The 23,988-nt window shown below is 40.5% G+C and overlaps 1 protein-coding gene across 7 annotated transcripts in view; it reads right to left on the minus strand.

Annotated features, from left to right (window-relative positions):
* The window catches only part of herc1 (HECT and RLD domain containing E3 ubiquitin protein ligase family member 1), a 273,938-nt gene that overhangs the window by 193,661 nt on the left and 56,289 nt on the right, over positions 1-23,988 (minus strand). For all 7 annotated transcript variants that reach the window (XM_072282232.1, XM_072282231.1, XM_072282229.1 and 4 more), the window contains 5 exons: positions 21,362-21,673; positions 21,069-21,165; positions 9,294-9,437; positions 6,323-6,450; positions 3,010-3,154 (listed from right to left, as the gene is read on the minus strand). In XM_072282232.1, the coding sequence (XP_072138333.1) occupies positions 3,010-3,154; positions 6,323-6,450; positions 9,294-9,437; positions 21,069-21,165; positions 21,362-21,673 (826 nt within the window). The remainder of the gene's footprint in view (positions 1-3,009; positions 3,155-6,322; positions 6,451-9,293; positions 9,438-21,068; positions 21,166-21,361; positions 21,674-23,988) is intronic.

Raw genomic sequence — 23,988 nt, forward strand, 5'->3', positions numbered from 1 at the left:
GAGCTGACATGTGCCTTGACCAGCCTCTCAAAGCACTTCATGATGGTATATGTTAGAACCACTGAGTGGCAGTCATTAAAGCACATTATTTTGTTTTCCTTGGGCACCAGGAAGATAACGGCTTCTTAAAGCAGGAGGGAGGAGACCACAGCCTGAAGCAGGGAGAGGTTAAAAAATGTCTGTAATTATCCAGCTGATCCACACAGGATCGAAGGATTTAGCCCAATGCTTTCTGCAGGATCATCCTCTGAAAAACTGATCTCATGTCCACCACAGTGACTGTAGATTCAGGTGCTCTGAAGACCCTTGGTGCGGGCTGATATAACCGTTCCCTTCAGTTCAAAACATGCATAGAATGCGTTATGCTTGCTGGGAAAGGATGTGCTCTTGTTGGCGATGCTGCCAGTCTTTGTTTTGTAACCTACTGAGGTATTTAAGACCTGCCACAGCTGACTGCTGGACTGGTATTGCCTCTAAGCATCTGATAGCTTTACGGTGGTCATATCTTAATTTCTTAAAAGGATCAGTCACCTGATGGTAATGCTGTAGACCTAGACTTCAGAAGAGCGTGGATCTCCTGGTTCATCCATGGTTTCCCGTTTGGAAACAGCTGATTGCCCTCCTTGGTACACAGAGCTCAACACACTTGGTGATAAAGTGTGACAATAGTGACATACTCATCCTCATCTAGGCTGGCAGCTAAGCCTTTGAACATGGACCAGTCTACCAACTCAAAGCAGTCACATAGAATCTCATCTGTTTCCTCAGAGAAGCACTACAAGAGCTTGTTTCGTACTGACCCGTTTCAGCATCCGTTTGTATGCAGGAAGTAAGAGCGTAGACTGTTAGCCTGATTTTACCAAAGTGTGGAAAAGAGACGGGTTCGGAAGGCAATGGTGTAGGGCACCTGGACCCCTGGTGAGACAGGAGACACACTGGTAGTATTGTGGTAATACACTCATGAAGTTGGAGTGGTTGAAGCAATCAGCAACGATGAAAAAGGTCTTCGAGTCTGGTGACCACAGAGGACGTTTTGTTGAGTGCGTGCTTCGTATCTCAGGTGGGATGTACACTGCTGTACGACTAGCTGAAGTGAACACCTGCAGCAGGGCGACACTTCATCATAATTTATTTTACCCTAAACATATCCATTAAAATGGATAATTTCCCAAAATGAAGCAAATTAAATGATTACTGAAGATTCTAGAGTTTGGAAAACCAGGGATCACTAAGACAACAACAAACTTAACAAATAAGGCATTTTCACTTCAGAGGAAGTAAAGGGAAACCAATAGTTCTTGCAATCGTAGTATGCTGAAAGCATGCTATGTGGTTGTTGCCCAACACCTGCCCCATCATTTTAGTCATGGGCTTGCCACTGCGAAGTTTCATATTGTAGATCTTCAGTGTTACATGTTTTCCTTGGTGCACCGCACAGGAACTATGGTGGGAGAGGCAAATTCTAACCAAGGGTTAGGATGTAAATCTCACAAATTATACCAGTCCAAAGCAATGAAAACGCTTGGGAATGCCCAGAAAATATGGAATTACAGTATATTCCTGTCTAGCTCTTAAAAAGAGCAATGCTCCAGAAAGACATCACTTGACACACATCTCACGTGGAAATCACATTGATGCACAACTGACTCACACCTAGAATGGTGTTTTGCTTCAATAGAAGTCCATTGTCAATCATGTAGCAATACGTTTGAGCATTGCACTGCAATAACTGAACTATTGAGATCAACTATCTCAATACCAATACCATCAAACAAATTTCTAGGCCGTAAGTAAAAAATAAATTTCCCTCTCCGTTGTCTAGAAGTGCTGAGGAGGGAAGAACCAGACTGATTAATCAAGTTTATGCACCTGAAGGGAATAAAATGAATTGGTAATCCAGTTAACCAAAAATAATGTTTTACTATAATACATTAATAAATTCAAATTAATTTTTGTAAAGGTGGTAAGTAGTATTATAAATATGATGTTCAAGGCCAAGTGTTAACCATTTCAGAGCAAGGAGAACTGCTGTCTCATTCAGTCTGTACTGAACCACACAACAAAATGAGGTGTGCTATTTGTAATAAAAGACAGCCAGTGCTTACATACTAAAGCAGGACAGGTTACATAATTATGACATTTAATTTTGGTATGTATGAACATCTGTATTTTCACAATTAACATTCAAAAGCAGTGGTTTCATGAGATGTATATTCCTAGTTAAGGCATCCGTTAGTCTTGCGAGACCATGGATCTGTGCCTGGAAAGTCTTCACACACCAGGGCGCAGGCCTGGGCAAGGTTGTATGGAAGACCAGCAGCTACGCATGCTGCAAGTCTCCATGACACCAATGTTGTCCAAGGGAAGGGCATTAGGACCCGTACAGCTTGGTACCAGTGTCGTCGCAGAGCACTGTGTGATTAAGTGCCTTGCTCAAGGACACAACACGTTGCCTCGGCCGGGGCTCGAACTCACGACCTTCAGGTCGCTAGTCCAATGCCTTAACCACTTGGCCACGTGCCCACACATATTCATAGTTACTGAGATATTAAAACTATGAAAAAATTAAAGTAATAATTCTCTAATAAAGCTAAACAATGGTCAGAATTCCATCTAACGAAGTAATTAACAAGCCTACATAACAAAAATATTCTGATCATATTGGAGGGAGCCACGTTTTCACCGCAGAGAGTAGCAAAAGTTACAGAAAGCATTTATGGTAGAACATTAAAAAAAATGAATGGCTAGTTCCAGAACTTCCAACTACCTTTTATAAGAGACACAAGAGACCAGAGATCATTCACTCCAAAGCACTGCACATGATGCTGTATGACCCGCTGAATTCCTTCAGCATTCCCACCTCCATTAAGCTTTAAATTGAGCAAAGGTCAAGCCAGCAACTACAGTTCCAGATATAAACGGGTCTCACTGAGCTGCCCAAACACTCACACAAAAATAACAATTTCTACCATCATTGCATCATCTGAAGAATTCAAATCCTCTACTTACCATGTGAAAGAGCCAAGCAGTGGCTGTCACCTATTGAGAGGTCAACTATCCTTGTAGTAGCTAGTTCCTCAATAAGTTTGGGTCTCAAAGCAGTAGCTTCTGAAGAGCCACATCCAAGACAAGCACCACAGCCCCAAGCATATACCTAACAGGTAAAATTCAACAAAATTAACTCACAGCACAACATCTTATTGCAACATGAAGCCTCTGTTATCTGTAACATTAAAAGATGGGTCAGCATTTGAGTATAATGAGAGACTATCGCTACAAATCTGGCAAACAAATTAAGAAATCAAAATAAAAGTCAATGTTTATTTATTTGTTGTATCCCCAAAAAACCTTCTTTGTTCTAGAGCAGATGGGAATGCTTAAACATGTTTTAATGCTGCCTACCTTAAACATTGTGGCTGTAGGCAAGACAGAAAAACCCTGAGGAAAGGATCTTGAAAATTAGAGATATTCACTAGCTTCAGGTGCGAGCCACTTGAAATTTAATTTGGCAATTGCTACACCAACAATAAACTGAGCAAGAACTAAATATTCACTGTTAAAAGTGAAAAAAGAACACTGCATTTCTTTTAACCGCGGAGTGGAAAGACCACCTAAAGTGCTAAGGAAGGAAATATCAAATTGATTCAATTAATTTCTTGCACCTGAAGTGTTGTTTGCAAGATCAATTTTTTTTATTGTAGGGAAGAAAAGCAGTATATTCATTGTAACATGGTTTTAGAATTCCAAGCTATTCCATTGTGAAAATATGATCAATGGTACAACATCAATTCTGCAAAAGATATACAAACAACTATTTTTATTTTTATAATACTCACACAAATTGCTGGAGAAACTCAGCAAGTCAGGCAGCATCAGGCCAGGAGTGGGGGGGGCGGGGTGATGGGAAGGTAATTTCATTCTCTCCTTTCTCTTTTCCCATTCTCCATTCTGGTTACCTTCTTATCCCTTCTCTTCTTTTATTCTTCCCATCACCTCTCTCTGGTGCCCCTCCTCCATCCCTTTCTTCCATGGTCCACCACGCTCTCCTATCAGATTCCTTCATCTTCAATTCTTCATCTCTTCCACCTATCCCTTTCCCAACTTCTTACTTCATTCCCCCTCCCCACCTATTCATGTTCCCACTCTGCTAGTCTCACCCATCACCTGCCAGCTTGTACTCCTTTCCCTCCCCCAGCTCCTTATTCTGGCTTCTGTGCTCCTTCCTTGCCAATACTGATGAAGGGTCTTGGCCCAAAACATTGACTGCTCATTCACCTCTATAGAGGCTGCCTGACTTGCTGCGCTCCTCAAGTATTTTGCGTGTTGATCAAGATTTCTAGCAGCTACAGAATCTCTTGTTTTTAAGGAATAATATATTATTTTTGAGTGGCGGGGTGAAGATATATCTCTGCTAAAGGTGTAGGAAGCTCCTTCCCTTTGCTAGGTTGTGTTAACCTTGGGCAAGGTGTAGCACCTGCTTAGCCCTCTGCAGCAACCCCCCCCCCCCCATGCCTCCCCGATCAGGGTCACAGGAAGCCATGGAGAGCAGGTGGTGGATGGTCATATGAGCAGTTGGTGCACATCACAGGTCCTGGTTATCTGACCACTGATGTGAGGCAGACAATTTCTGAAGGATATTGATAATGACTGCGGTCACCCGTCCTGTAAAGACACTGCTCAGAGCAGGCCATGGCAAACCACTTTTGTAGAAAAAATTGTCAAGAACAATCATGGTCATGGAAAGACCATGATCAACCATGTCATACAACACGGTACATAACAAATGAATGATATATTATTTAAGTGAACAGTTATTGTTGCTGAGACACGTAAATTTTCAGCTGCTACTTTTTCCCATTTGCTAATCCCTCTTTCTTTCCCACCCTGAATCTTCACCCAAAGCTCAGCTCAGTACATCTTTTCCACACTTCCACCACCTTAAATGGACTCTGCCCTCTTTCCACTGCTCATCAAAGCTTGGCTCTCCCTTGGCCTTTACAGGCTCACTTTTCTGATCAACCTGAACTTTGCAGTTTAAGGACATCTGTCATCCATAGCCAATCTGATCACCATGTGATTCCAAGCCATGAACATAGTTGATCCTAAGTGCCTTGTGAAATAGCACAGCATATCTCTCAATTCAAGGGCATTTAGGGTTGGGATAAAATACTGGTCCTGTCAACAATACCCATATCTGCCCAAAATAAACAAACAAAACCACAGGAACTGGAAAACAGTTCTCCCAGACCCATGACTTTTCACCTCAAAGTACTGCCACAGGCTTAGAAATGAAAACAAAGAGTAAACTCAACAGCAATACAGGTACATTCACTGGAAAATTTTAAATGACGGTTAAAAGTAGGAAAGAGGTGAGGACGAATTGATTGAAAATTAAAAGGCGTAAGAAAAATTGCCTGGAACACTTGCAACAACCAAAGGGCAGGGTCCGCGGGGGAACCACAAACTAATCTCAGAGTTGCACAACACAGGAACAAGCCCTTAGGTCACACTCACCAATCTAGAGACAAGTAATCTGCATGTCAAACACAGTGAGGAAATGACAATGACAAAAAGAAAGAAAGAAAGAAATAGGAAAATTGAAAAAAACAAATGCAAGAGCTATTACATTTTATAACTCCAAAATACTAAACTAATTCAAAGGAAAACGAGAGCAAACAGATGCAAGTCTTAGTTTGTTCTTTAAGCAAGGTGCACATGTATCACGTGGTAGCATGAAGTATGCAGTTCACATATTTATACATATAACCCTTATATTTAAACCCATTATTTAAACAAACAAGAATGCTTAATCAACTAATATATACAAGATTACTCAAATAATACTGAAATATTAAATACAAAACAAGAGCAATAAAGGAAAGTAAATACTAATAAGAAATGTAAGAAAATGTTACATAAAATGAGGAAACTTTGCTGAAGAATGAAGTGCATCGAAAACCAAATAATAATAAAACTTCATTAGAGGGCATTTGACTTAAGAGATTTAGTTCAAAGACCTATCATGCTGCTCAAGCCGTTATCTAATTTACACATTTGGCGGGAATTACATTTAACAAACTGAAATCATCCCGAAAATCCTTCATTCATCTCCATCTTCATTGCTGATACTTTACAGGTGATGTACAGGTGGAAAAAGTAGACATTGCTAGATTCTACCTTGCCCTACTGTTCACTTTCCAAAGATAAAATTTCATGCTCATGCCACAAAAAAAATTTGGTAATATATCAGTACTCACTACTTACATAATCTTTCTGAAAGCAAAAATAACTGAAATAAAAAAGGTTGTTCAGAATAACTAACCTGGCCTGTTGATGTCAAAGCAAGTGAAGACTGGCTTCCAGCACAAACTTTCCGAATAAACATTCCTTGCAAGGCTTCAATGACCTTGGGTTTATAAACTCTGTTAGTATCACCATGTCCCAGTTTACCTATAAGATAAATCAAGTAAATAATTACCAAGAAATTTGCAGATATATTCAATATATCTGTCAATACAATCCTTTACATTCCAATCTATTGAGACACTGAATCAGAAAGACAGCCGGCTTTATCAAGGGAAATGGGGAATACTTGATTGACAAATGGAGTAAAAGGTGTTCTACAAGGATTTGCGAAGCCTAACAGTCGAACTCAAAACCTTACTTTATCACCAGCACCCCAGACCACCCTATCACACTGCCATTTCATCTGCACCAAATGAACACAGTGATGCACCAACTGGCCACTTTATTAGGTTGTCCACTTCAAGGTTCAATGTGCTGTGCATTCTTGTGCACACCACTGTTGTAACATGTGGTTATTTGAGTTAGTTGCCTTCCTGTCATCTTGAACTAGTTTGGCCATTCTTCTCTGACTTTTCTCATTAATAGGACTTTTGTTCCCCACAGAACTGCCACTCACTGGATGTTTTTTTGTTTCCGCACCATTCTCTGGAACCTCTAGAGACTGCTGTGCATGAAAACCCCAGGAGATCAGCAGTTTCAAAGTTCAAAGTTAAATTATCACAGTACATACAAATTCCGGCAGCCCGCAGAGAGTCGCCATGTACACCGGCACCATCTTTATCAACTCAAACCGCCCCGCCTAGCACCAATAATTCCATGGTCAAAGTCACTTAGTCATTTCATCCCCATTATGATGTTTGGTCTGAAAAACAACAGAACCTGTGGACCATGCCTGCATGCCTTTACGCATTGAGCTGCCATCCCACCATTGGCCGATTAGATATTTGCATTTATGGGGTGTACATGGGGTGTACCGAATAAAGTGTCCACTAAGTGTATGTGGTCAGATGTTGGAGTCCTTCACATCAATCCCACATCCTATGAAATCTTCCATCCTTAGACCATAGACAAAGAAGCCTTCTCACTGCCACCCACCACACAATACTCATACCGAGCTCCATTCATGAAACAGCCCCATAGCATGGAAAAGCCCCAATGTTCATCACCAAGATTGGTTCAGTATCCGCAGTACTGAATGCATTAAATAAGTTCTGTAACCTGTAGATGCCTACAGTCGGTGGCAAGAGAAAAGTGAAAAACTAGGGGACCTTGCCCTCACCAATTTTTTTGCATATGCAACCAAAAATTATCCACTCTTTCTATAGCCGACATACTTTCCTCACACTGAGAATTGTGTTGTCCATTGCGTTGTATGGCATTACCACCACTCTAATTGGGATTTCATGTAAAGTATAGAAAAGCACGCTGAACAGCAACAGAAACACCCTATAATACAGAGCTATGTGCCATCTACAGATTTGCATGCATGTTAAAGTCAATAAGGGCCAAGTAATCAGATTTGGTTGTGGGCAAAGATGCATTATTAAACAAGTATGTGGAGGAGGCAGCTCCTTAAGTATTCCTGTCACTGATAATCAAAGAATCTAAAATTGTATGTAAAAAGTGGAGGCAAAAGCAACTTCCTTCAAGCAGAAATGTAAAGTTGATGATCTATCTCATCCTCATCTCTCACAGCAGTTTTCAGATAATTCAATTCATTTAATGTGATTTCATGAACAAGGCTGTCAAGGAATGCTCCAGAACTAGCTATATCGCTGGCCAAGCTGTTCAAATACATCTATAACACCATCTACCACAGAACAAGGAAAACTATAAGGTCAATCTGGGCAATTACTGCCCCACGCATTCACATTTATCAGTTAGACGAATAATAAAGGAAAGTTAAATAAAGGCCTCAGTATCTACAGCAGCACTAAAACAGAGTGGAGCTTTTCAGATAATGTCAAACATAATCAATATTCCAGTTAAATACCTATCAGTGTTTATTGAGAACCTCATATGTCACAGCTCAATTTTGCATATATTACAGATAATTTGAGGTCTTGTAAATGCCATCTGATATTACTGCACATATTTGCAGTTGCTATGACACTAACATATGGAAATATTAGTAAATGTGTTATCTGCCTAGAGCTCAAAATGACCTTTAACGTCTTCATTAAGGCAAAAGCCTGTACATGTTTTGGCTTTTTAAAAATATAGCTATAATAACAGAATGTTCTAATAAACTGTTGCATTAAAACTTCAATTATAATACTTAGGATTTTATATGTCACATTTTAACTGCAATCAACCACATAGAACATAATCAACAGGACAGCTCTAGAAAGTATTGAAGAACAAAGGGAACTCAGTGGAGAAATCCAAGAGTCTCAAAAAAAAAGACAGCATAGGTAGATAGGACAGTGAAAGTGGCATATAGGATACTTGCCCTCATCAGCTAGGGCACTGAATATAAAAACAGGGAGGTAAAATATTGGTTAGACCAGACATATATGGTCTCCACACTATAGGAGACCACTGGAGAGGATTTAGAGGAGATTCATTCTCCAGGATGCTGTCTGGAATGCAACATTTTAATTAAGACTGGATGGGCTGGATTTATCTTCCTTGAAACAAAGGAGGCAGAGATATACAAATTATGACGGGCATAGCTACAAAAGAGAGTAGGAAACTTTTCTTTATAGCAGAGATTTCTAGAACTAGAGGACAGAGTTTTAAGGCAAAAAGATCTGAGGAGAAACATCTTCACCCGGACAGTGGTTGGAACTCTACAATCCATGGCTTGAATTAAATATCTGGACTCATTAATACTAATGACCAAGTGCTAGTAAATGGGATTGGTATATATAGATACTTGACAGTCAGGATAGATTGTATGGGCCAGGTTGATACACATTTCCTTAACATACACTCTATCACAATTTATTTTTCAACAAGTATATTGCAGTAAGAGTATTACTTACCATTATCACCACCCCCAAAAGACCAAGCAGTTCTTCCATCTTTAGACAATGCAATGGTATGTGAGCTTCCACAGGATACTTCACCTACATTGCTGATGTCCTTCACCAAAGTGGGGATGTTACGACTATTGCTATCACCATGGCCTATTGAAAAGGAAAAGTGATCATTGAAGAGTTGACGGAGAAGATCCTGAGAGGCAGAATTTATGAACGCTTGGAGAGGCATAATATGATTAGAATAGTTAGCATAGCTTTATCAAAGACAGGTCGTGCCTTACAAGCTTGACTGAATTTTTTAAGGATGTGACTAACCACATTGATGGTGGTAGAGCAGTAGGTGTAGTGTATATGGATTTCAGCAAAGCATTTAACAAGGTACCCCATGCAAGGCTTATTGAGAAAGTAAGGAGGCATGGGATCCAAGGGGACCTTGCTTTGTGGATCCAGAAATGGCTTGCCATCAGAAGGCAAAGAGTGGTTGTAGACGAGTCATATTCTGCATGGAGGTCAGTCACCAGTGGCGTGCCTCAAGGATCTGTTCTGGGACCCTTACTCCTCTTGATTTTTATAAATGACCTGGATGAGAAAGTGAAGGGATGGGTTAGTAAATTTGCTGATGACACAAAGGTTAGGGGCGTTGTGGATGGTGTGGAAGGCTGTCAGAGGTTACAGCGGGACACTGACAGGATGCAAAAATGGGCTGAGAAGTGGCAGATGGAGTTCAACCCAGATAAGTGTGAGGTGGTTCATTCTGGGAGGTCGAATACGATGGCAGAATATAGTATTAATGGTAAGACTCTTGACAGTGGGGAGGATCAGAGGGATCTTGGGGTTTGAGTCCACAGGACACTCAAAGCTGCTGCGTAGGTCGACTCCGTGGTTAAGAAAGCATATGGTGCATTGGCCTTTATCAATCATGGGACTGAGTTTACAAGGATGTATGTTGCCTGGATTGGGGAGTATGCCTTACAAGAATAGGTTGAGTGAACTCGGCCTTATTTTCCTTGGAGCGACAGAGGATGAGAGGTGACCTGATTGAGGTGTATAAGATGATGAGAGGCATTGATCGTGTGGATTGTCAGAGGGTTTTTCCCAGGGCTGAAGTGGTTAGCATGAGGTGGAGCAGTGTTAAGGTGCTTGGAAGTAGGTACAGAGGAGATATCAGGGGGAAGTTTTTTTTTTAAATACACAGAGAGTGGTGAGTGTGTGGAATGGGCTGCCAGCGACGGTGGTGAAGACAGACACAATAGGGTCTTTTAAAAGACTCCTGGACAGGTACATGGAGCTCAGAAAAATAGAGGACTCTGGGTAACCCTAGGCAATTTCTATGGTAAGGACATGATCGGCACAGCTTTGTGGGTCAAAGGGCCTGTATTGTGCTGTAGCTTTTCTATATTTCTGTTTCTGTGCCATCATGTTATTTTAAATCTCAAAGATAGTCTTCCCATTCTAAATAAAATGTACAAAACACAAGTTCCAAAATTTAGTGCAAATAATGAAACTAGTGCACTTTCCAAATCTGAAGTAATACTTGCATGAAGCACAAGGGACTTGAGTAAACTTAAATGAACTAGGGAATGGTTAACATAACTAGTGAACTTAGATATTGTCACTAGCAGTACAGCAGCAGCTCCTGGAAGGCAATTAATCTTATCAATGACCCTTGCGTCCTCTACATCACCTTTTTGGGAAAAAAGATATAAATAATGGAATATAAATAGGGTATTTAAGTAGGGTAGGTTGAAGACGTGCATTGAAATGGTTAAGATGTAATATTTCAGCAACAGATAAATTGAGATTGGCACTGTATTAGATAATAATCAACAGATGCAAAAAGACAACTTTTTTTTGTCTTCTTTGTTTTTTCTGACTCAAAAACCGTCATGCAAAACATTTTCAGATCAAATGCAATACAAGTGTCATGCATGCTGGATCATAAATCAAAGTGATAACATGAGTAATAAATTGAGTAAACAAAGAATGAGAATGGTGATAACAAATATGCTGAATACATTCATACACAAGGTCTGTGGAGAACTGCTTTTTAAAAAAAAATCTAGGGCTAAACCATCCAAAATAATAAATAATGAATTATGCCAGAATTGAAAGGTTTAAGAATTTGAAAGGTTTTTTTTTGCCATAAGTCATATGGAAGAGAACACAATGCTCTCATTGTATTAATCCGCTGTCTGCTCTTAATTGGCCATTATATCAAAAAGGCTGCAATATGGCAATTACAGTTTCCATATTCAAAACGAAGTCTCAAAAGAATCACGCAAGGTCTAGTCACCCTAAATCTATATTGGGAATATGATCACATTCCACAGGGTGCTATAAATACATATTTAGAGAGCATCCAAGTATCAATGTGAGCAGTCAGCATAGTTATAAAAGGAATACATCATGTCTTCTAAACACAGATTTTTGTGAGGTAGTTATTGCAATGCAGGGCAGGAGCAATCCTGTAGATTTAGATTCTCTCTCTCTAAGGATAGATCTTTGAAAATAGTAGAAAATGTGAAAATATACAGGGCTAGAGACTAAAATCACACATGAAAATAAAACTGCAGATGAATATGAACACAGATGGACTCAGCCTGTGAAAAGTTGTGGAATTTGACCCACACTCAAAAATGTTAACCTTTTTTCCCCATTCTATAGATGCTACTTGACTGGTTAGGTTTTTCCAACATTTCTGCTTTTGTTCAAAAGTTCAAAGTTCAAGTTAAATTTATTATCAAACTATGTATATATCACAATTTGCTACCTTGACATTAATTTTCTTGCAAGCGTTTACAGGAAAATAAAGAAATACAATAGCACTTATGAAAAACTATATTTAAACAAAGACCAACAGGGAGCTAATATGCAAAAGATGAAAAAATATGCAAATAATTTAAAAAGTGAATAGGTAATACTGAGAACATGAGTTCAGAGTCCTTGAAAGTGAGTCTATAGGTTGTGCAGACAGTTCAACGTTGAGGTAAGTGATGTTATAAAACTGTTCCTGAATCTGGTATTGTGGGATCCAAGGCCTGACGAAGGGTTCTGGCCCGAAACATTGACTGATCATTTCCACGGATGCTGCCCGACCTGCTGAGTTCCTCCAGTGTGTTGTGAGTGTTGCTCTGACCCCAGCATCTGCAGAGTATTTTGTCCTTAGGCAAAGTACAAGGTGGAGGGTTCTACTTCCTAATCAAGGTGCCTGGATGTGATGGTCCTGGTGAGTTTCTGCTTGCTGACATGAAATAGCTAACAGTGAAGTGCTGCCCACATTACCTACTGTGTGAGTTCACTTCAGTTATCCCATTGGCAGTCTATGTACCACTCTAAATGGCTGTGATGCCTGCATTCTGATAAACATCCTTGAAACAGGATATTTTTTGTTTTACTGAGGCCCTCTTTATCATTGCTGGTAACTTCAACCAGGACAACTTCAAGCAGCATGTCTCCTGTCTTACCAAGAACCCAAACACCCTTGACCATTGCTACACAACCAAAGATACTAACAAATTCAACCCCTGCCACACTAGTAAATCAAACCAGCAAGCTGTGCTCCTTTTCTCCCTGCACGTACACAGGATCCAGTGCAGAATAGTGCACAATGTTGCATTTCCTCAGCTGGAAATAGATGAGTTTCTACACAACTATTTTGAGTTAATGGATTGGTCCATGCTCAAAGACACAGTAGTCAGCTTAGATGAGTATGTCCCCACAGACATGGACTTCATCAGCAAATGTGTAAGAGGACCGTGTACCAAAGAGATCAATCTAGGTGTTCCTAAACTGGCACCCTTACATAAACTGAGAGATCAATCCCTATTGAAATTCTGGTCAGTGGCAATGAAATGAAGTAACTCTGACTTATACAAAATTTTAGAAATTACCTTTGTAAAGCTAGCAGGGATATCACGAGAAAATACCAGTACAAAAAATCGAGTTCCACAAATTGCAAACAAGAGAAAATCTGCAGATGCCGGAAATCCGAGCAACACACACAAAGTGCTGCCTGGCCTGCTGAATTCCTCCAGCATTTTGTGTGTTCCACAAGTTGCAGCAGGCTTACATATTATACAGGCTAAAAAAAAAATGAAGCTGAATGGATCCCATCTCTTTAATGGATCACCACCTACCCCAACAGCCTCCAATGCCCCTAAAGGCACAGTCGCCACAGTGAACATAGTCTTCTGGACAGTGAATCCATGGAAACATCTGGTCCTGATGGTTGCCCTGGCCATGTCCTTAGGTCCTACACTGATCAGCCTATATGGGTACTTGCAGACATTCCCGACCTCTCTCTACTTTGTCTTTAAGAGGACAACAGTCATCCTGCATCCAAGAAAAATAAGTTGATGTGCTTTAATAATCATCGTCTGGTGGCTTTGACATCTGCCATCATGAAGTGCTTCGAGATGCAGGTCACGGCACACTTCATCTCCAGCCTCGCAGGTAACCCCAACCCCCTGCAGTTCATCTACTATTGAAACAGATCCCCACCAAACACCATCTCCATGGCCCTGCAGTCATCTCTGATGCATCTGGATATTAAAGACACCTACTATACATTAGACTACTATTTATTGACTACAGCTTCCACCCCAATACAATTATTCTGAGCAAACTCATCTCCAAACTCTTAGAACTGGGACTTAACACCTCCTTATACAACTGGCTCCTTGCACAGCACTTTCCATATGTGCAACACTACACTCTGCATTGTTATTGCTTTTCCCTTTTCCCTTATCCCTCAATGAGCTGATATGATAAAATGATCTCTATGGATGACATGCAAAATAAACCTTTTGCACTGCATCTCCATAGACATATAACAATAATAAACCAACTTCAAATTTTATGACAAGGCCTGCTTGAAGGTACCTGTGTAGCAGGCACCTAGCTCCAATTTTGAAAGGGTTTCCATGAAGCTTGGAATTTATCATTTACCCTTTCAGCATAGAAACAGTGGCCAACTGCATGATAGCATAACAGGGTCCAACCAGGGCATAACGTTGGAAGAGGTTTCCATCACAGCACAGGCAGAAGACTCCCAATGCACAAACATTGTTATGTGAACCCCAGTTCTGACTACTAAATACCAAATTCATGCTATATTCAATGCTGGGAGGAACTCAGCAAGTAAGGCAGCATCTGTGGAGGGAAACGGACTATCCACAGACACTGCCTGACCTCACTGAGGTCACCCAGCATTTTGTGCATTGCTCCAGACTCCAGCTTATGCAGTCTTGTGTCTACATTCAAACACACTGCACTTCTTTAGCCCTGACATTAGGAATTGAACCACGGAGTTATAGGCAAGCCCTAACAGCACACGTGACCACATGACTACACTTTTAATTGCAATTCCCAGAGGCCACCCTGAAGTGAAATACTATGGCAACGGGGCTAGTTTTTCCTTACCCCGATCCATTCGTCCAATTAGTACATAAGACAAAATAAGGGGAGAACAGCAAGCAACTTCAGCATGCTTACCAGTTGCATAACACTACTGACAAGAATGGAGTGTCAGTGATCACACATTATCTGCACCTTCGGGGAATGCAAGCTGTTCTAACTGATGAAAAACTCCAGGTTGACATATGGAACAGAGTATCACAAGGGTCTAATTAACCTCTCCCTTCCTATTACAGTAACCAGCCTGCAATCTGGGCAAAAGTAGTGGTACACGCTCTGGAAATGAAGCTTCCCTGCCTTGAGCAGAGAATACCCATGAGATAATATGCATGAACATGCTGGAATCTGCTTAAAGGATCCAATGTCTTTAAGTTCAGTCCAGCAACTGATCTTCCACTTATCAGAGTGAAGCACTGGGAAGAATACAAGGTTACAATTCTAATAGATGTTTGCTGCCAATATCCCTTTCAAATATCATAGCCTTCAGACACACAACCCCTAAAATTCATCTTGGGGAATAAACCCTTCAAACTAGAATCCACCATCCCATACTCTTTCAGCTACTCATAGAGGAATCTCCACAAACAAATCCAGCTATAATTAACAGAAAGCTGTGGTTTTGCTCTTAAAATAATTATGATTGAGGTTAGAGACAAAATCTGATGCACATCAGCTCTGGCAGGGTTTACAGGCCATTACTTCCTACAAGGTGAAACCTAACATCATGAATGGCTGTGCTGCTTCACACTCAGATGAGCTCAACACCTTTTATGAACACTTTGAAAGGACGAATACAACCACACCTGTGCAAAATGATCCCTGGGATCACCTGGCGACCCTGGGATCTCTGTCTCAGAGGCCAACGTCAAAACATCTTTCAAGAGGGTGAATTCTAGAAAGGCGTCAGGCCCCTCCCCCTTTCTTTCTCCCTAGGCCTCCCGTCCCATGATCTTCTCATATCCCTTTTGCCAATCAACTTTCCAGCTCTGAGCTCCATCCCTCCCCCTCCTGTCTTCTCCTATCATTTTGGATTTCCCCCTCCCCCTCTCAAATCTCTTACTATCTCTTCTTTCAGTTAGTCCTGACGAAGGGTCTCGGCCCGAAACATCGACTGTACCTCTTCCTAGAGATGCTGCCAGTCCATCATGGACACTAGCCTCCCCAGCGTCAACGACACCTTCAAAAGGTGATGCTTCAAAATGGCAGCATCCATCATTAAGGACTTCCGTGACACAGGGCATGCCCTTTTCTCATTGCAATCATCAAGGAGCTGGTATAGGGGCCTGAAAAGACACACTCAACATTTTAGGAACAGCTTCCTCCCCTCTGCCATCAGATTTCTGATTAGACAATGAACCCATGTACAAAACCTCACTATTTTTTTTTATTTTGCTCTCTTTTTAAACTGTTTAATCTATTTTGTTATATAGTATACATTTCTCATTGTATAGCTTTTATTATGTATTGCACTGTACTGCTGCCGTAAAAGAACAAATTTCACGACATATCCCAGTGATAATAAACGATGCTGATTCTGAAAGCTCATCACCTCCGATTTCCTTCAGCTCTTGGTCGAGTTGGCGATCCAGCAAGACCACAAGAAAAACATCCTCTCTAATGGTGGCTTCAAAAATTGTCACAAATTCCCAGAGAGTTGCAGATACATAGTACTCTGTGGCTGACACCACTGAACTCTGATCAAATAGACCTTGCAACACACCATCAAATAATTTTTGAAAAGACAGAAGCAAGGCTCTTTCTTGCTGTTCGGGCTAGATTTTGTACGTGGGGTAGTTACATAAAAGCAATTCTATTCAAAACAGAAGTGATGCCAAATATGAGTTGTACAACAATCTGCATATCTGCATTATTCCTGCTACTTTGGACAGGTACATATGGCAATTACCAAAAGAACAGAAATATTCCACAGTTCAGAAGATGTCCTGCAAGATACAAACCATGTTTCATTATCAATTTTATATGAAAACATAACAATCATATAAGAACTAAGAAGCCCTCTCTTCAATAAGATCCTGGTTGATATGATCAATGGTTTTACTTTATTTTCTTGCCTGGTCTTCATAATGCTCAACTCCCATCAGTTGGGGAAAGAAAAATTTAAAAATTACCCATTTCCGAGTATTAATAACGATCCTGCACATCATGACATGCAAGGTGAGAAATTCCCCCTCAACTCAGTCTGAAATGGACTCTGAATCAACAACCCCTAGACCTGGATTACCAAATGAGGAGAAACAGAGTGAAGCTATACCCTCAAAAAGCACCCCAAAATCTATGGTATACACTAGCCAACATGAACATAGTGGGCTGAATGGTCTGTTTCCATGTTGTATGACTTTATGACTCCAAACTTTAAAAAACTTCTGGAAACAGGGCAGGTAAAGCAGCAACCAAGGAAAGAGAAATAGCGTTAACATTTTCAATTCCTGCAACACACACAGAACGCTGGTGGAATGCAGCAGGCCAGGCAGCATCCATAGGAAGAAGCACAGTTGACGGACGAAGGGTCTCGGCCTAAAACGTCGACTGTGCTTCTTCCTATGGATGCTGCTTGGCCTGCTGCGTTCCACCAGCATTTTGTGTGTGTTGCTTGAATTTCCAGCATCTGCAGATTTCCTCGTGTTTGCGTTTTGAATTCCAGCTAGTACAATTGTTTTATTTTTCAGCTAAGGCTCTGCAATTTCATTCTTATTCCTCTAACCCCATGAGTATAGGCCCAACTGTTTATTTATCACAGGAAACAACATTAGGAGGCATCTCTGATCTGCTTTCTTGATATCTCCATGTATAATTGGATTCTCAATTTCCTTTCTTGCTGACTCTGGTCATTACAGATTACCAACAACATCTCCCTCACAATCCCCATCAGCACAGGTGCACCACAAGGCTGTGTGCTTAGCCCCTTGCTCTACTTACCTCATACTTATCACTATAAAGTTAAATACAGCTGCAATGCTATATTCAAGTTTGCTGATGACACCACTGTTGTTGGCTGAATCAAAGGGGAGGACAAATTGCCATATAGGAGGGAGATTGAAAATTTGGTTGAATGCCACCACAAAAACAACCTTTCACCCAATGTCAGCCCAAACAAAGAGCTGATTATTGACTACAGAAAGAAGAACCAGGAGGCCATGAGCTTGCCCTCATTAGGGATCAGAGGGGAAATGGGTCAGTAATTTTAAATTCTTTGGCATTATCATATCAAAGGATCTGTCCTGGGACCAACATGCAAGTACCATTTCAAAGATAAGAAACTGTCTCTGCTTGCTTAGAAGTTTGCACAGATTTGGCACATTATTTAATACTTTGACAAGCTTCTACAGATGCACAGTGGAGAGTATCCTGACTGGTTGTATCATGGTCTGGCACAGAAACACCAATGCCCAAGAATGGAAATGCCTACCTAGTACATCACAGGAAAAGCTCTCTGCACCATTGAACACATCTACAAGAAATGCTGCCACAAGAACACAGCATCCATCACCAAAACTCCCATGCTCCCAGCCCATGCTCTCTTCTCAATGTTGCCATGGGGAAGGAGGTACAGAAACTTTAGGCCCTACACCACCAGGTTTGGGAACAGTCATTAACCTTTAACCATCAGGCTCCGGAACCAGTGTGAATAACTTCACTCACCTCAACAATGAACTGATTCCATAACCTACAGACTCAACAACTTGTTCTCAGTATTATTTATTTTATTATTATGTTTGCACAGTTTGTCTTCTTTTGCATTGGTTGTTTGTCAGTCTTTGTAAAGTTTTTCACTGATTCTATCGTATGTCTTTGTTTTACTGTGAATGCCTGCAAGAAAACGTATCGCATGGCAGTGGTCTAGTATGTTGGAACATCTGGTATTACAGGTTATTTGGGCAGGATTTTCTTCAAACAAGCCTGGTTGAATTCCCCGACCATGAATTGAAATGAGTCGGGATAGACTGTTCCTTGTTTGGAGACGGCATCATGCAGTATCTCAAGTGCTTAATTATAGTCAGCCGCTGGTAATATGTAAACTGCAGAAGATTATGGAGGAGAAATCCCTGGGTAAATAGGTAACTCACAATGTTTAACAGCATTTAGGTCAGGTACGTGAATTGAAAAGGAATAGAGGTCTATGAGCCAAATCCAGGAAAATGGGGATTAACTAAACTGAACATCTCAATGAACATGGATGAGTAGCGCTGTAAGGCCTTTATCAATGTCACATGACTCTATAACATCATCCTTTAGTTCTATTAAGTTGTTTGATATTTTAAATAATTATTTTAAGTTCCTCACTCTCACTTGCCCTCTTTTGTTTCATATTACTCAGTATTATATGCTTCAGTATTCACTATGGAAAAGGATTCTGGCGATTGTAAGGGATGATGTACAGCAGACCGAAAAAGTTAAACATATAGATATTAAGAAAGAGGATGTGTTGGAGCTTTCAGAAAGCATCAAGTTGGATAAGTCACCGGGACGGGACGAAATGTGCCCCAGGCTACTGGGGGAGGCGAGGGAGGAAATTGCTGAGCCTCTGGTGATGATCTTTGCATTATCAATGGAGACGAGAGAGGTTCCGGAGGATTGGAGGGTTGTGGATGTTGTTCCATTATTCAAGAAAGGGAGCAGAGATAGCTCAGGAAATTATAGACCAGTGAGTCTTACTTCAGTGGTTTAAGTTGATGGAAAAGATCCTGAGCGACAGGATTTATGAACATTTGGAGAGGCATAATGTGATTAGGAATAGTCAGCATGGTTTTGTCAAAAGCAGGTCATGCCTTAAGAGCTTGATTGAATTTTTTGAGGATGTGACTAAACACATTGATGAAGGTAGAGCAGTAGATGTAATGTATATGGATTTCAGCAAGGCATTTGATAAGGTACCCCATGCAAGGTTTATTGAGAAAGTGAGGAGGCATGGGATCCAAGGGGAAATTGCTTTGTGGATCCAGAACTGGCTTGCCCACAGAAGGCAAAGAATGGTTGTTGACAGGTCATATTCTGCAAGGAGGTCGGTCAGTCACCAGTGGTGTGCCTCAGGGATCCGTTCTGGGACCCCTTCACTTCCTCATCCAGGTCATTTATAAAAATCATGAAGAGAAGGGATGGGTTAATAAATTTGCTGATGACACAAAGGTTGGGGGTGTTGTGGATAGTGTGGAGGGCTGTCAGAGGTTACAGTGGGATACTGATAGGATGCAAAACTGGGCTAAGAAGTGGCAGATGGAGTTTAACCCAGGTAAGTGTGAGGTGGTTCATTTTGGTAGGTCAAATATGATGGCAGAACATAGTATTAATGGTAAGACTCTTGGCAGTGAGGAGGATCAGAGGGATCTTGGGGTCCGAGTCCATAGGACACTAAAAGTTGCTGCGCAAGTTGACTCTGTGGTTAAGGCGGCATATGGTGCATTGGCCTTCATTAATCATGGGATTGAGTTTAGAAGCTGAGAGGTAATGTTGCAGCTATACAGGACCTGGGTCAGACCCCACTTGGAGTACTGCGCTCAGTTCTGGTCGCCTCACTACAGGAAGAATGTGGAAACCATAGAAAGGGCGCAGAGGAGATTTACAAGGATGTTGCCTGGATTGGGGGAGCATGCCTTATGAGAATAGGTTGAGTGAACTCAGCATTTTCTCCTTGGAGCGACAGAGGATGAGAGGTGACCTGATAGTTATCTAACTAACCGGGACACTGGCAAGAAACGTGCTTACCACTTCTTATACTTACTTTCCTATTATTCTCTATAAGACCTCAGTTGGCCAGGGTCGACCATGGATGTTGCGTCCTTGCTGTCTAGTGAAGCTGCACGCATGCCAGGGCAGTACAATATGGAGAGCAAGCTGTTGCCCATGCAGGAGGCTACCCTCTCCACATAACTGACAAATCCAAAAGAACGGCAGAAACCAATACAGTTTGGCACCAGCGGTGTCACTAGGTTGCCAGTCAGCGTTGAATTTAACACAAGACTGCCTTAGGGACTCCAGCTCCAGATCTTTCCACTGGATTTACTCCTGAAGCCTTCCCCATGAGTGGTTATAACTGCAAGGCTCCATTGTTATTAATAAGGTGCCCACACGGTTACTTTACATGACCAAATCTGTCATTGAATTGTTGGGTTCAAATTAAGCACAGATACTTAAAGCTATTCAAGTTATATCACGAATAGCATTTTCTATCTCAATTGTGCTTTGTTACACATCAGCTAATTCGCATGGTTGACATTATACTCAAACAAAACCAAACTAATTTTCTTTGTTCAACTCAAGACTGTCATGAAGTTCATTACTCGTGTTGCCAATTTCTGTATGCAATCCACCTATAATCAGGCAAATTTAAAAGCTAACCAACCTTACCTAATCTTCCAAAGTCTCCTTCACCCCACGTATACAATTCACCATCTTCTGTGACAGCTGAACTGTGTCTGTAGCCAGCAGAGACACATACAACAGCCTTTAAAAGAACATAAAAGGACATCAACTTAAAGAGCCACAAAGCAATTGAAATATTTCATTTTGATTTAAAACAGATGGGAGTTATTATAGTTTTAACCATTATTCTGGGAATAATTTACAAATCAATTATTCCTTTTCATCATCAACAATCAGACAAGAAATAAATTCTTCCAAAACTTTTCACTACAGTTTACCTTTCCTTGCAGAGGTCCTTGAATTAGTTTGGGGTATTTCTGTGTTGAACTGTTACCATGCCCAAGTTTTCCATAGTCTCCATCGCCCCAGCTGAAGACTTCTCCCTCAGTGGTAAATGCCAAAGTATGACCATCCGAGCCTTTTGACGAGGAGATTTTTTTGATAGCTCGATGTGGTTCAAAATTTAATTTCTTCAGGGTTGATTGATTATTTGAATCACCAAGACCAAGCCTTCCATAACTGCCTTTGCCACATGCCCTTACTGACCCATCAGATGCTATGACAAATGTGCAATACTGTCCAGCTTCAATCTAAGTGAGAAAGAAGAATTCCACCACAATTAACTGAATTACACTATATAGAGATTTGAAAAGATACCGCGCATAAAAAAAATCATTATTTGCAACCATTTATCATAAAAATCGCAGAACTAAATAGTAAAGAAACATACTGTTTTAAAGATCCATTATCATTAGGCATCAGATTTTTCTCTTAGACATTTGGGAAAGTAAACTACAAGTTGAATGGTGACATGCATGCAATTTAAACAAAAATACTGATCTTCTTGAACCTGAAAATGTTAATTGCTCATTAATTGTTTTCATACAGTCATGGGAATTTAGAGCAAGGGAGGAATCCATTCATCCCATCACATTTATGAGGGAGATCCAACTAAATCCTTTTTCCATGTCTCAGCGAACAGCCATGGAAGAGTAGACCATTCACATACATAACCAAATACTTGATAAATTTGATTAAGGTTTCTGTTTCCACCACACTTTAAGGCTTCAAGTTCCAGATTTACAACAATCTTGATGAAAAATGTTCCTATGATTCAAATTATTTTACTATGAAGCCTATTTTTCCATGATATTGAGCATTCAAGAGAAATGAATCCTTCTGTTAAGCCTGTTTCAATCCTTAATTATATGTAATTCAATCTCTCTTCAGCTCTTATTTTTCAATAACCTTGCCCTACTCAATTATTTCCTTACAGCTGAAATTCAGCAGCGTGGACACATCCTCAAATCCTAATGCAATAACATTATCCCTGTCCTAGCCACCAGAAAAATACAGTCCTCCAGCTCTTCTGCACTTGGTTTGAAAGAGTTCAAGCATTTAATTACTCCACAATTTCAAACTATTTACCAAGAGAGGAAGGCATCTTACTTATCTAAACCCACCCTACTAACTTCAAGAACTGCTCATGCAATTCAAAGTCTATGTTCACCAACACTTTTTAGAATTCTATTTACTGTGTATCATTTTCCTTTCTCTATTCTCCTCAAATGCATCACCTGATGTTTCAATTTGAATTGCATTTAACAACTTTATGCCCAAATGTCTAATCCAATGACACCTTGCTGGACTTTGCTGTCTTTTTTTGACCATCAACCACAAAGCCAAATTTTATGACGTCAGTAAACTTAATAATACCATCTCCATTTAAATCTGTATTAGACAAGCATGAGAACAAGCACTGACCCTTAAGAAAGTAAAGTGCAAACAGCTTTCAACCATTACTCCGTGTTATTGAACCAATCTTGTATCAAACTTATTAATATTCCCTGGATCCCTAGACTTTTAGTTCAGTGACTAGTCTGACATGCGAGTCCTTGTCAAAGAACATTTCATGCAGGCTATGCTAAAACACAATTCTCATTCCTACATCTTCAACGATGCTAAAGCAAACTACTTACAAATCCTCCTCATAGGCAGCATCCATCATTAAGGAGCCGAATCACCCAGGACATGCCCTCTTCTCACTGCTACCATCAGGAAGGAGGTACAAAAGTCTGAAGGCACACTCTCAATGATTCAGGAACAGCTTCTTCCCCTCTGCTACACATACACTTCCTGTAATTCTGTAGTTATTATTATGTATTGCAATGTACTGCTGCCACAAAAACAATAAACTTCATGACATATGCTGGTGGTACTAAACCAGATTCAAATTCTCTTTAAGAATCAGAACAATATTTATGCCTGCAAGGTCTGTCAACACAAAGATACTTGGGCACTACAATAATGTTAAATGGGATAAATGGACAATTAAGGATTGGGCATTCATTAGATGTTGAAGACTATCAATAGAAGAAACCTACAATTTGTAACCTAATTTTTAGGCACCTGCCTCATGTTAGAAGCATCAACACTGGTTCAATGAGGTCTGTGGCAGAACATAACAGGCGCAACACCAGGCCTATGTGAAAATGTTGTGGCAACTTTAAGTTGTTAAGCCTAATTTGTAATCTTGTTCAAAGAGATGTGTTACATGGATAAGCTGTTGCAGCTTCCTCCCAAAGATTTTCACCATCATGCAAGCCAATCTTCAACCAATTCATTTTTCTCCAACTTACATCAACTGCCAACAAAGGGTTTCTGACCTGAAACATTTGGACTGTTTCTCTCTTTGTGGACATTAGCTACATTACATGACCATTCTGCTTTTCCAGCATTTTCTGGTTTATTGTTTATCAAATAGTTGAGAGAAGTCTATATAGCAAAGTCTACGGCAACAGAAAATATCTGGGCTATAGCATGAAAAGTTGTATTTTAGAAGTCACCACATCTCCGGTAAAATTATCACAGTACAATACAATAACAGTGACCCTACAATATGGAA

This window comes from Mobula birostris, chromosome 18 (genome assembly GCF_030028105.1).
Source record: "Mobula birostris isolate sMobBir1 chromosome 18, sMobBir1.hap1, whole genome shotgun sequence".
NCBI classification, from domain to species: Eukaryota; Metazoa; Chordata; class Chondrichthyes; order Myliobatiformes; family Myliobatidae; genus Mobula; species Mobula birostris.